Consider the following 14,380-nt stretch of genomic DNA (forward strand, 5'->3'; position numbering starts at 1 on the left):
ATCAATTTACAATGTGGATAATGCTGGTACGTCAATATTTTAGCATGGATATCAGCAAATCAGGTAAACATACACAAGAACCAGATCAGCAAAGTATCTAACCTGGCTGATATTGGCAGCATTGTATTTGGCCTGCATCAGTTCAGGAGTATCAGCAGGAAGATGATAGGTGTGCATGAATTTCTCGCCACTGGCTTTGTAGTCTTTCTGCGGAGTCAAAACCAAGAAATGGTTTCAAGGGAGTTAAAAGGATCACGAAAGAAAAAGATTTGTAAACAAGGGTCTCACAGCTTTGAGAATCTGGGTGTTGGCCTTAGCTAGCTCCATGTTCATGGAGTCAGACAAGCTGGTAAATTTGATGGTGGCGGGATGCTGTCTGTATTTCTTCTCATCTAAAGCCGCCGCCGCTGTCTTCGCTTTCTCTACGTCCAGAGAGCCAATAGGGATCCATCCGATTCCTTTGACACAGTTCTCATAGTCTTGTTTGTATTGGTTCTAGAAAAGCAAACCCATTGATGTGGGTTGTGGAACATGCTTAAATTTCATATAATCATTGAGGCCAAAAGGTACCTCTGTAATAGAATTTAGGTCCACCTTAGTTGAAACAGCGGGAACTTACGTCGCTGGCATTGTAATTCATGGTGCGAGCCAGATCCAGGTTCATGGCGTCTGGCAGTAGGCAGTAGTTGTGTTGGGGCTGCTTGTAGCCGGCCATTGTCTGGACAGCTGAGGCGTGCTTGGCATGGGCCACACTCAACATGTCGACTGGGGAATGGAACTTTAGCTTGACCTGGTGGTAATCCTTCTTGTAGTTCTTGTCACTCTGCATCTTGGCCACCTCCATGTAGTGAACCAACAGCGGGTCATCCTGCAGGCTACGGAAGCCCACGTGGTGGCCTCTTTCCTTCTCGTATGCCTTTTTGTACTGGACCTGCAGGTGAGGTCGTGATGTTGTGTTTAGTAGAAGTGAGGGACTCAAGTCACATGACCTGACTCTGGTCAGAATTTGGGCAACTGAGTACAATTGGCTTGTGTATGTACCAAGACCTTACATCACTGGCAGCATGTCTGGCAGCTTTGGCGGCGACAATAGGGATTGCGTCGGGCTGCAGGTCATAGCCTTTTGCGATGGTATCCTGCCATGCGTATTTGTAGTAATTCTGAAAAGATAAAACCACAGGAAGTTCTAGTCAAAAACAAAAACCCTGCCAAGATTGTGTCTTTGCCTTACGTTGCTAATGTTGTATGCGTTGCATTTGGCCTGGAGGAACTCTGGAATGTCAGCGGGCAGTGAGTATTTTTGGTGGATGTCCTCTAGACCTTGCTTGTAGAATAACTGCAAGAAACAAAAACGGGTAAGCAAAGAGTCGTCTTTTATAGAAATAGCAGGAAAAGAACTTATGATAACTCACATCGCTCCTCTGCAGCTGGTTGACTTTGGCCTGCATCATGACAGGGTGGTCATCAATGGACGTGAAGGGGATGGTGTCTGGGTGCTGTCTGTATTTTTTCTACATATAAAAAACAGTCATATGTAAAACTTTTCGTATGGTACTTTACACCTATATATTTGGATGGTTGGACAAACCTCGCTCAGAATTTGTGCAGCATTCTTGGCCTTTTCCACTTCCAAGGAACCAAACGGCACCCACGGGGCCCCTTTGGTGTAGTTGTTGTAATCGGACTTGTACTCGTTCTGAAGCAAAACATTAGCAGGGACTCAAATTAATTATCTCACACCTTGTGTATGAAAGGACCCAAAGTCAGACTTTTTGTCATAGAGTTGTGTTAGACAATTTGAATTTGTGGAGCTGGGAGGACGCTGGCGCGCTTTTGGCTGCCGCTTCTCACTCCACACTCCGGGTTTGCACCAAAAGCTTGTTTGAACGGGTCTTTCTCACCGTTTTTGCCTGTCTCTCCTGGCCTCTCCGCGGCTTTTGCCATCTCCGGCTCAGACTATGGCTCTCAGGTACATGTCCTCGCAGCTTCTCGGACTCAACCACCACGCACCTCTTTCGCCGGACATTATTACAACTCTGAAACAACACTGCCTTCTCCGCTGTCGCCCGTACATCCATCGAGGCTTCCGTCGAAAACTTTACTACAACTTCACCACCGAAAACAGCATTCCCTCTCTTTGGTCCGACCGCAGCTCTCACTCTCCTGGATACCGGCTCAACAAAAACTTCCACATACGTCATCCGCGCACTCGTCACATGACTCAATACAACCTTCTGCCTGTTCCAACTTCCGTCACAAGGACTTCACAACAAAAGCCTCTCAAAACAGCTCTATTCAACACAAGGTCACTTAATAATAAAAGCCTCCTCCTCAACGAATTCATAATGGACAATAACCTGGATTTACTCTGTCTCACTGAAACCTGGCACAAACCCATGGATTACTTTGCACTTAACCAAACCACCCCACCTGGATACACTTACTTTGAAAACCCCGCTTGGAAAAACGAGGCGGAGGCATTGCTGTCATCCACCGCTGTGACTTCACTCTCCGCCCCATCTCCATCCCAGCTGTATCGTCATTTGAACATTTAGCTTTCAGATCTCCCGGTTCTCAATCACTCACTGTTGCTGTAGTCTATCGCCCACCAAAAAACTGTCCCTCATTTCTGTCTGACTTCACCAATTTGGTCACCCAGCTGTCATCCATGTCCCCGTCCATTCTGCTCCTCGGAGATTTCAATATCCACGTCGACTCCCCCACAGACAAATTTTCATCTGACTTTTTGGACATCTTAAACTGCCTCGATCTCACCCAACATATCACTTCACCCACACATAAACATGGCCACATTCTGGACCTGGTTTGCTCCACACCCTCCCTCACCATCCATAACCTGTCATTGACTGACCTCACAATTTCTGATCATCTGGCCATAACCCTGGACATTTGTATCCCTACCCCCACTAACAACCACGCAAGAACAATAACCTTCCGTAATCTGAAATCACTCCCTCCCGATTCTTTCTCCTCCGCCTTATCTGATGCCATTACCAGCTCTTCCCTCCCCTCAGACTCTACTGCTTTGGATCTAGTCAACTTCTACAACCACGCACTCTCCTCCTGCCTCAACCGATCAGCCCCTCTCCAAACAGCTACAGTCTCCTTCTCCACCTCTGCCCCTTGGTATACCCCGGATCTCCACATTTTTAAAAAGCAACGCAGACAACTCGAACGCCTCTACAGAAAAACCGGTCTCACAGTTCATGCCCAAGCCTACAAACACATTGTCAATATTTACAACTCTGCACTCAAAACAGCCCGTTCCAATTTCTATTCTCAAATTATTCACTCTAACTCTTCCAACCCCCGTACCTTATTCTCCACTTTCGCAAAACTCACCAAACCCAAGGACAATATCACTGCCACATTCACAACAGACAAATGCAATAACTTTCTGTCATCTTTTCATGCAAAAATCCAAACTATACACAGTTCACTTGCATCCACTTCCTTCAGTTCTCCTTCCTCAGATCTTAACAGTCCACCTCTAACATCTCACAGCTTTCCCTCCTTTTCTCCTCTTGCTCCCTCTGACATCTTCAAACTCATCTCAACCATGAATTTCTCCAGCTGCATTCTCGACCCCATACCATCTTCTCTTCTTAAAACCTGTATTCCCACTCTCACTCCTCTTATCATTAACATCATAAACACCTCTCTCACCACTGGCTCAGTCCCCTCCCCACTCAAACTCGCCACCATCACACCCCTCCTGAAAAAACCTGGCCTTAACCCCGACAACCTGGACAATTTCAGACCCATTTCCAATCTCCCGCTTCTCTCAAAAATTCTGGAACAATCCGTCATAACCCAACTTCAGCACCATCTCCACTCCTCCCATATGTTTGAAACATTTCAATCTGGATTCCGCGCACACCATAGTACTGAAACAGCTCTCATCAAAGTAACCAAAGATCTTCTCCTTGCCGCTGACTCTGGTTCCATCTCCATCCTCCTCCTCCTCAACCTTTCTGCCGCATTTGACACCATTGACCACAACATCCTCCTCCACCGTCTTCAGTCAATAGGGATATCTGGCACTGCACTCCTCTGGTTCACCTCCTATCTCTCCGATCGTCACCACTTCGTCTCCATCAATAACCATAAATCCCACACCTCTCCAGTCACCCATGGTGTCCCCCAAGGTTCGGTCGTCGGCCCCCTCCTCTTCATAATCTATATGCTTCCCCTCGGTCAAATCATTCGCCACCATGGACTCAATTTCCACTGCTATGCAGATGACACTCAACTTTACATTTCATCTAAATCCATCACCCCTGTCATTCTCTCTCACATCTCAAACTGCCTGTCCGACATAAAAACCTGGATGGACAATAACTTTCTCAAACTCAACAGTAACAAAACAGAACTTCTCATCACCGGACCCAAAGCTCTCCTCCCCTCTGTACAGAACCTCAATCTCCTCATTGATGGTCACCCTGTCACCCCCTCCACCTCCGTACGCAATCTTTGCATCATAATGGACTCAACACTGTCATACTAATCACACATCAGCCACCTCACTAAAATCTCCTTCTTTCATCTCCGCAACAACGCCCGCATCCGTCCCTCCCTCTCCCAAGTCACAGCTGAAATACTCATTCACGCCTTCATCACATCCAGACTCGATTACTGCAATAGCCTCCTCTATGGTCTTCCATCTTCTCATCTCCAAAAGCTGCAATACGTCCAGAACTCTGCCGCCCGCCTCCTCACCCACACCCGCTCCAGAGAGCACATCACCCCCATCCTCCAACAGCTTCACTGGCTTCCAATCTCATACCGGATTCAGTACAAACTCCTCCTCCTCACCTACAAGTCCCTCCATAACCTGGCCCCCTCCTACCTCACTGACCTTCTACAACAGCACTGTCCCTCCCGCCGCCTACGTTCTGCCGACTCTAATCTCCTCACACCCATCACTCGCACTAAGCTCCGAACCTTGGGGGACCGAGCCTTCGCCGCTGCTGCTCCCTCACTCTGGAACTCACTCCCAAAACCCATCAGGAACTCGGACTCATTACAAAACTTCAAATCACTCCTAAAAACCCACCTGTTCAAACTAGCTTTTCCCACCTCTTAATTCTGTCTTTGTGTTATGTTATGTAAAGCGTCTTTGAGTGTCCAAAAAAAGCGCTATATAAGTTTGAGGTATTATTATTATTATTATTATTAGTATCCTGGTTTTATTTAATTTCTTGGTAGCTCATTTACGCTACTGGCTGTTTGTTTGCTCATCCTAAATCGTATCTAAACTCACGTCACTCTGGATGATGTTGGCTTTCTTGGCTGTGTCCAGCAGCACAGTATCATGGGGCAGGAAAAAGTTGGTATTGATGCTGCGGTAGCCGGCCATACTGGCGACTGCCTGTGAGTGCTTAGCATGGGTCACAGACATCATGTCCAGAGGTGTGTGATACTTGGTCTTGATCTTTTCATAGTCCTTTTTGTATTCACGCTGTAGGAAAACAACTCAAGTAAGTTAAGGAGTTCCTGGCATTAAAAAAAGTCATTATCAAACTGAGATCCACGCAGTCGGACCCAATTAAGAATCACTGGACCCCAAAAGTTTGATAACTTCAAAGAATAAACTAAAGTTTATGTACATCACTCTGGATTTTTGCCACGTGAACAGAATGCAGGATCTTGGGATCATCGTGAATGCTGAGAGCTCCGACCATCTGACCCTTGTTCTTCTCGTACTCCTTCTTGTATTTTACCTATGAGAAACCAGAAACATATGTCAATCTTGTGATTGAATTCTGAGCTTTTTAAAATATCTTAGCGTGGCATACGTACGTCGCTGGCAATGTTGGTGTGAGCCCGGGCGGCCAGGATCGGGATAGCATCGCCTTTAACCTCAAACTTTTTAGCCTTGGTTCTCTCCCAGTCGTATCTGTAGCAGCTCTGTATATATATTTTAGCATTTAATAATTGTCGTTTGTATTCATGGTACATATCAGGGCCTTAGCTTACATCACTGAGGTTGAAGGCGTTCACTCTAGACTGGACGAAGAAGGGGTAGTCTGGAGGCAGACTATTCTTACATTTGGTCTCTTCGTACTGGGCTTTGTAGTTTAGCTGCAAGCATGACAAGCATCTTTATTACCAGGGAGCAATAAAACTTAACACAAAATAAGATTCGGCATCAACGCTCATTGACAAATACAAATAAATGTAGGGTAAATATCTAGGGCCTTTTAAGGCCAAAAGCAGGATCTAAATCAGAACATCTGGATATTTTTTTTTTTTTCTTTTTCTTTATTTTTTTTTAAATTGCCATCCAATTGACATCAGAGATTCAGATGTTTCTTGCCTTTCAGGGAATTAATTCATCATTCATTTGCTTTTGTTTAGGGTAGTCTCTGTCAATTACTCACAGGGAATGGAAACTTTGGTTTTAAGTCAACCATTACATGAACAAATGCAACCCCATTAAAGATAAAATATTCAAAACCCTCATTCTTCGTCCACAAATTTCCCCTATATATTTGACAGCACTAACAACTGCACAATCAGGATCAGATCCGGATATAGATTTTTGTGGATCTGTAAAAAATTGCAGCTCCAGAGGACATTTAAAAAAAAATTTTTAAACCATTTTTTCCCTCTTTAGTTTTTGAACGTGCAATCTGGATCAGATCTGGGTAAAATTTGGTTTGAAATTTGAGTAAATTTATCCCTTTTATAATCCTAATCTTCAGTCCAGTGTATGAAATGGTTCTGGATATTAAAACCAGGCTGGACTTGACCCTTCTGGACTTCTTGCTTCGTGGAAATTGATTTGTTTGAGCCACTTCATAAAGATATGGATCCATTCTAGGGTCTTCCCAGCCAAAAACAAATACAAAGTTTCAATTAGTTTCAGAATTTCCAGATGAGATTTGACTGGTTTATGATACAATTTCTGAAGTGCTTGCTTGGCAATTGATCCTAGTGCTGTGTGAGTCACTACACTAATAAATCTAGAACTCACCAGCCAAAAGAAACGAGTTTAAAACAGATCCAGGATTTGCCAAATGCCAAATTTCGACCAGATTTGAAAACTTGTGTTCAGGAAGGCTATTTTATACTTTGTCAAGCTTTGAATAAACAATATAAAGAAGCATTTTGAGGTCCAAAGTGCCAAACACATGTGATAATGATTCTTTTGCATAATTTGGCACATAGCACTCCACTAAATGATTTTGAGTTTAATGGGGTGCCGTAATGTGCCAGTAGAGTCTCATTGTCTCAGATCTAGTATTTTGGGCTTGCTGAACACAGATTGCTATATTTATTCCTGAGCCAGACGGATCTCGGGTTTCCACAGCCACAAGTGGACAGCTGGCTTTTTGCATTTTGAAATGTCATCTGAATATCTGACTCATGGAAGCTGTGTCTCTCTAGTCATTCTAGCAGAGACTGGAAAGGTAGAAGATCTAGATTCAGGGTGTCAAAACGTACGTCACTCAGCTGTTTAGCGTTGATGGCCGCCTGGACCAGAACCGGTGAGTCGGTAACTTGCGTGAATTTCACTTTGTCAGGATGCTGCCGGTAAACTTTCTGCAAAAGAAAGAAACTGGCGTAAGACACCACCGTAAGGGTAGCACCTAGGCCATGGATCCTGAATTTATAGCCTCCTTACATCCTTGCAGTCCTCTAGCTTCTTAGTGGCTTCGTACTCGGGTGTAATTGTTTGGGGGAAGAAACATTGCGTTTTCATGTCTTCGTAGTCGGCTTTGTACAAATGCTGCGAAAACAAAAAGGATCCAAGATGAGAGGTCTTACTTTTCGGAAAGACTCAAATGATGGTTAGGAACGTAAATGTCCACAATGGATCCAACCTGTTTCTTCATGTCCTCCACTTGCTGGCAGTGAAGCATGTATAGATCCTCGTAGCTGCCCAGATAGTGACCCTTGATTTCGTTTTCGTACTTGTCTTTGTAGTGCATCTGTTAAATAATAGAGTGATCATTTATGTGAGATCTAATGTGCATTTTTAAAGGGAACCTCGGACTTTAAAGACTTGTACGCTCTAATAAGCCACAGTTTTTCCCTTTTACTAAAATATGTTATTAGAAACACATAAAATATTGCCAATGACTTAAAATTTTCTAATATTTAGTACATGTTTTGACCTATGGAGGGTGCCATGTTTTTATACCCACAATGGGCGCTCGGGGTGATGACGTATATTGTCACTGTTACTCGACGAAAACTACCGGGTTACTGCAATTCCTTCTACGTCCAACACATGCGCCCGTCGGTTAAAAGTGGCGAGTACTTACTATTTTGTGTTTTTATTGACTTTTCTATTACCTTTTTATTGCCTCAAAACTTTTTGCATGTGTTTCCCTCTCATACTTTTAAGCATTGTTTTTTTTTTTCTTGTGGTAGCATATTTAAACCACCCTTATTTGATATTACTATGTTTAAGTATTTTCTTAAGGCATCTTAAGTATGTTCTGTCTGTATGCATCTAAACAAAACAAGCTGAAAGCGCACGGTAGTACTTTGGGTGTCAAATTCGCCTCTTGTAGACGGTATTGCACATTTTGGCGGAACACCGTTTTTTCCCCTACTCTCGTCTTGTCTCATCCCGTCTTTCCTGTTCATTTTTCTTTTGCAGCTTGTTCTGTGAAATGTCGACAGTGCTGTCATGCTCATTAATGTTCCCCTAGGGTTCAAATTGAAAGGGTCGAACAGATGACATGTTTATTTCGCTAGAGTCATACTCTGGAAGCCCGGCAGCGTAACCATGTGATGTCCCCGCCCTGCGACGTCAACAACAATGGCGACCTTCTAGTTAAACTAATTTGATAAATTGTATAAAAACGAAAACATCAAGAGCGGTTTCAATATCAAAGCATTTTAACTCATAATAACGTTTATCTTTTAAGAAGTACAAGTCTTTCTATCCTGAGATCCCTTTAAAAAAATTGCTATAAATGAAGGCAGGGGAAAACGTATAAAGATTAAGATGAATTTTATACCAAAATGGGAAAATAAAGTTGCACATTTATTTTGAAGAGTATATTATGTTGGATTGGAGTTGACATTTTTATGGGGGAAAAAAATTCTAATACTGTGTTAAGACAAGATTTTACACACACACACAAAAAAAAAAACCCGCTAAATTTTACAATAATTCTGATATTATGAGAATGGATTTATAATTTCACTTTGAAATGAGCTGCAATTTTTACAAGAAAAAAATATGACATTGGGAGAATGATGTTCAAAAAAGTGGTGTTATACAATGAAGAAAATGGGTATTTTAACACCCTGCTATTTTGCAAGTTCTAACTTTCTCCCACTTAGAAATCATGGAGGGGTCTGAAATTTTCCTTAGGCATAGGCGGCGTTTGACTTTTGGGCCAGGGGGGGGCACAACATGTTGATGACCCCAAAACACAGTGTCAGCAATAAAATTAACTTACAAGAATATTTATTATAATAATAAGTTGAAAATTACCATTTTTTTGTTTCCCGTCATTCTTGAGGGGAATTCTGAATCAGGCTGCTTAGGACAGCTAAAGTTTTCGCCAAGATCATCATCCATTGAATATGGTATGCCCGCCGGTGTCGTGCCAATGTAGTTACCCCAGTCAAATATTGTATCCCCTGGGCGGAGCCATAGGGGGGAAGATTTGTGTCTTCATTATTCGATCAAAAAAATGTGTTTGAATGCAAAAATAAATTTGAAACTGCATTTGAAAGCCATTTTTATTAGAATTTTTTAATTTTTTTTTTATTGAAGCAACTTTTTCGATTGAATTAATGTTGTTTCGCGTTTGGGCCACATTTTGGCTAGGACATTTGTGTCTTTATTATTCAATCAAAAAATAAGTTGCTTCAAACAAAAAATACATATTTTCAAACGAAAAATCACTTCAATCAAAAAAAAAAACAAATTTTTTTCAATCATAGAAAAAAGTTTTTGAATACGAAAAAATATTTGAGACCCAAATATTTGCATTTGAACACTTGATTTTTTATTGTAAAAGTTTTCTTTGATTTTAGCAATCCTTTTTGTGTTTGGGCCATATAATGTATAGAAAATGTGTGTCTAAATCGTTCAATCCCCCAAAAAGTTGCTTCAATCAAAAAAATATACATTTTCAAACATAGAAAAAAAATCATTTAAATAATAAATTGCCCTCCTCTATTTTTTTTAATAATATGCAAAGCAAATGACTCTAAGGTGCTGGTCACATGATCTGTTTGAAAAATAATTTTGACCCATTATAAAAATATCATTTTTTGTTCATTTCATTCATTTTTAGTATTTGCTTTATTGCTTTACGCCTTTTACATATGGAGGAAAGTCACCAGGGGGGGCCTGGCCCACCTGGCTCCCCCTTAAACTCCGCTTATGCTTGTAGGTGCATGTCCACTGTGAGAGAGATAATCTAAAAAGAAAAATTTAAAACCCTTATTGTATGATTTTTTTAACGATTTAGTTGTGTGATGCAGCTGCAAATACGTATTTCAACACCTGAGAAAACTAATGTTAATAGTTGCTACAGTAGACTTTGTTTGCAATTACTGGGGTCAAATGTTTCCTGTAGTTTTTCACCACGTTTTCACACACTGCAGGTGGGATCTTGGCCAACCCATCAGTCAGGTTTCTGGGCTGTCACTGAGAAACATGGAGTTTGAGCTCCCTTCAAGGGTTTTCTATTGGGTTTAGATCTGGAGACCGGCTATGCCATGCTAGAACTTTGTTATTCTTCTTACGAAGCTACTCCTTGGTTTTCCTGGTTGTGTGCTTCGGGTCATTGACATGTTGGAAGACCCAGGCGCGACCCATCTTCAATGCTCTGATTGAAGGAAGGAGGTTTTTCCCCAAAATCTTACAATACAGAGCCCCAGTCATCCTCTCTTTAACACGGTGCACTCGTCCTGTCCCATGCACAGAAAAACAACCCCAAAGCATTATGCTACCACCCCCATGCTTCACAGTAGAGATGTTGTTCTTGAGTTAGTACTCATCATTCTTCTTTCTCCAAAAATTATATTTAAAAAATATTTTACTCACATGCGACCACAAAACCTGCTCCCATGACTCCTCTGCATAATCCAAATGGTCATGGGCTAACTTAAGACGGGCCTTGACATGTGCTGATTTAAGCAGAGGAACCTTCCGTACCATGCATGATTTCAAACCATGACGTCTTAGTGTATTACCAACAGTAACCTTGGAGACGGTGGTCCCAGCTCTTTTCAGGTCATTGACCAACTCCTGTTGTGTAGTTCTGGGCTGATTCCTCACCTTTCTTAGGATCATTGAGACCCTACGAGGTGATATCTTACATGGGGCTCCACTCCGATTGAGACGGACCGTCATGCTTAGTATCTTCCATTTTTTTTAATGATTCCTCCAACAGTGGACCTGTTTTCACCAAGATGCTTAGAAATTGCTCTGTAGCCCTTTCCAGCCTTGTGGAGGTGAACAATTTTCTCTCCAGTGTCTTTGGATAGCTCTTTGGTCTTGACCTTGTTAGGAATTGGAGTCTTCCTGATTGTATGGGGTGGACAGGTGTCTTTATGCTGCTACCGATCTCAAACAAGTGCATCTGATTCAGGATAATACATGGAGTGGAGGTGGACTTTTAATCGGCGGACTAACAGGTCTTTCAGGGTCAGAATTCTAGCTGATGGACAGGTGATCAAATACTTTTTTGCAGCTGTATCACACAAATAAATTGATTTTTTTTTAAAAATCATACATTGTGATTTCTGGATTTTCTTTTTAGATTTATCTCTCTCGCAGTGGACGTGCACCTACAGTGAAAATTTCAGACCCTCCATGATTTCTGAGTGTGAAAACTTACAAATAGCAGGGTGTTTGAATAATTATTTTCTGCACTGTATGTAAAAAAAAGCCTTAATGTCACACAGTAATTTAAAAATTTGTATTGTTTTGAGAAGAAAAAATATTTTTAATTTACCCTTCCACCAAGTGTAAGACCATTTTGAGAGTTAAGACACAATTTTCGTATTAAAAAGTTGTGAGTTTGTGTTATTGTAGCTCGTATCACAAAGTATTTTTAAAGAGTGAAAATGTGTGGTGGTTCTTACGTCCGTAAACTGTTTGAGCACCGAGTCCATCTGGAACTTGGGCGTTTCGCAGTAGTTGATGCTGAAGCCTCGCGATTTCTCATAATTATCTTTGTAGACTTTCTGCAAATGTTATAGCAAGAGTCAAAAGATCAAACCTCAACAAAAAATTTGGCGGATTTGAGCGCGGATGTGCGATGAAACGTACGTCGCTGAGGATGGTGCCGGCGTATCGGAGTTGCCTGAGCAACGGGTTCTCGGTGGCCGGCAGCGTGTTGTAGTCCGACTGGGCCTTTGTCTTCTCATACTCCTTCTTGTACTGCACCTACACACACAAATAGCCTTGTTTGAATGGAAAAACTACTGGAAAAGCAACATTTGGAGTTAAATAGTGTGGGTTTTCAACATTATTAATTGATTTACAGATCATTTTTTTAAAATATAGGTACAGTATATGATTTTATTATTATTTTTTTTTTTATTAAAAAAAGGGTTCATGTTTCACTTTTTGTAATTTTTGTTTATATTAAAATCAAGCATGACATGTTTTTCAACATTATTAATTGATTTACAGATCATTTTTAAAAAATGTAGGTACAGTATATGATTTTATTTATTTATTTATTTTTAATTAAAAAAAAGGGTTCATGTTTCACTTTTTGTTATTTTTGTTTATATTAAAATCAAGCATGACATATTTTCATTTGATTTTTTTAAAATTTTTTTTTTATAGATAACACTATGTAACATATATTTTGTTCCCAGGTTCTAAGTTGTATTTCCTAGTTTGTTTCGTCGCATTGACATATAGAAACACTTCTCCCCAAAAGCTTGGGTTTTATGGTCACGACTTTGAAATTCCATTTTTCTTTACTGTTGTACTTTCAAATGCTTTTGTATATATACGTACATTTACTGTTGTACTTTCTAATGCTTTTGTATATATATATATGTACATTTGACTCCTTATTTCATAGAGTTAGTTTGACCTGAAACACAAAGACATTTAACAAATATTTTCTGCATAACTAGGACGTAAAATCAGAAATTTTGAATATAGCCTCAAATTTTAGCAAACCAAACTTTTAACTTTTTATTGGCACTTTTTCATTTAGATTGGACCCAAGCAACACAAATAAAATGATTAACCCTTAGATGCATAAGTGGGTCAAAAATGACCCGGTGAGGTTGTTTTCTTGAAATATCTTCGGAATGAAAAATTGTTATTAATTCATATTCCAGGTATTCCTCAAAAACTTGTTTTTGATATAATGCCATCCAAATGTTCGATGAATTTTTTTTATACATTTGAAGAAATTGTCATTTTTGTATTACTACCCTAAGCTTCCACAAGTGGGTCAAAAATGACCCACATGCATTTTCTATGGAATACAATGGGAATCTTTCAATCTTATCAACTTTGGCTGTCAGGAATAAATTTACCGTGGACCACACAGACTAGGTATGTAAAACGTGACATTCATTAAGAAGATTATTTTACACAGCAAGGGCTGATACGTGTACTGTAAGTATTATGTCCATATAGTATTTTGTGTGTGTGTGTGTGTGTGTCTTTCATGACTCTTAATTACTATTTATCAACAAATTAACCTACTTCATAACTAGGTAGCTAACTAAGGCTAGGTTCATACCGTAGGTCGTGATGCATATTTCCGATTTTTTGTCATATCTGTTTTTTTTGGCGTACCTGTTCAGACTGCCTTTGTCCATTGAGCCTGTTCAAGTATCACACATGCGCTCTAATTCGCAGTCCAAGATGCGCTGAGCAAACTGGCCCGCATGCGCCCGAGCATTGGAGCAGAGAAACCGAGCATTGTCAGTCTTATCCTCAACCCATTTGATTTTTTTATGACTGTTGTCAAGCCCACTCCTTCCTCAAAAGCCACCTTCAAGCTAGGCGCTAACGCTAATGCACAGCTGCACCGCTACCGTAGCATCTGGTCTCTCTCGCTCTTTGCTGATGTTAATTGCTGCATGAATTCCAGTTTGGGGGACTTGACAGTTCGGAACGCAGCCACATTCTGGAAAAATGTGGCCCGGATGGGATTTTAACCACATACTTGATCGAATTTGAAATGGTCCACTTTTATGCGACTTTTCCCGCTCAGTCGAGTCAGAAAAACACTAAAAAATCCGATTCGAACCTAGCCTAGGTTAGCTAACATTACTGTATACTAGGGCTGTCAAACGATTAAAATTTTTAATCGAGTTAATTACAGCTTAAAAATTAATTAATCATAATTAATTGCAATTAATCGCAATTCAAATCATCTATAAAATATGCCATATT

General features: G+C 40.8%; 1 protein-coding gene across 18 annotated transcripts in view; it reads right to left on the reverse strand.

Annotated features, from left to right (window-relative positions):
• Positions 1-14,380, reverse strand: part of neb (nebulin) — a 106,266-nt gene that overhangs the window by 70,660 nt on the left and 21,226 nt on the right. For all 18 annotated transcript variants that reach the window (XR_009066279.1, XM_057851876.1, XM_057851887.1 and 15 more), the window contains 16 exons: positions 12,278-12,394; positions 12,091-12,192; positions 7,851-7,958; positions 7,652-7,756; positions 7,471-7,569; positions 6,001-6,105; positions 5,824-5,931; positions 5,631-5,744; positions 5,285-5,482; positions 1,589-1,696; positions 1,413-1,511; positions 1,232-1,336; positions 1,053-1,160; positions 620-931; positions 289-495; positions 103-207 (listed from right to left, as the gene is read on the reverse strand). Coding sequence is in view for 17 of the 18 variants with exons in the window: in XM_057851876.1 (XP_057707859.1) it covers positions 103-207; positions 289-495; positions 620-931; positions 1,053-1,160; positions 1,232-1,336; positions 1,413-1,511; positions 1,589-1,696; positions 5,285-5,482; positions 5,631-5,744; positions 5,824-5,931; positions 6,001-6,105; positions 7,471-7,569; positions 7,652-7,756; positions 7,851-7,958; positions 12,091-12,192; positions 12,278-12,394 (2,100 nt within the window). In the remaining variant the exon portion in view is untranslated. The remainder of the gene's footprint in view (positions 1-102; positions 208-288; positions 496-619; positions 932-1,052; positions 1,161-1,231; positions 1,337-1,412; positions 1,512-1,588; positions 1,697-5,284; positions 5,483-5,630; positions 5,745-5,823; positions 5,932-6,000; positions 6,106-7,470; positions 7,570-7,651; positions 7,757-7,850; positions 7,959-12,090; positions 12,193-12,277; positions 12,395-14,380) is intronic.

The sequence above is a fragment of the Corythoichthys intestinalis genome, chromosome 12, assembly GCF_030265065.1.
Source record: "Corythoichthys intestinalis isolate RoL2023-P3 chromosome 12, ASM3026506v1, whole genome shotgun sequence".
Lineage (NCBI taxonomy): Eukaryota > Metazoa > Chordata > Actinopteri > Syngnathiformes > Syngnathidae > Corythoichthys > Corythoichthys intestinalis.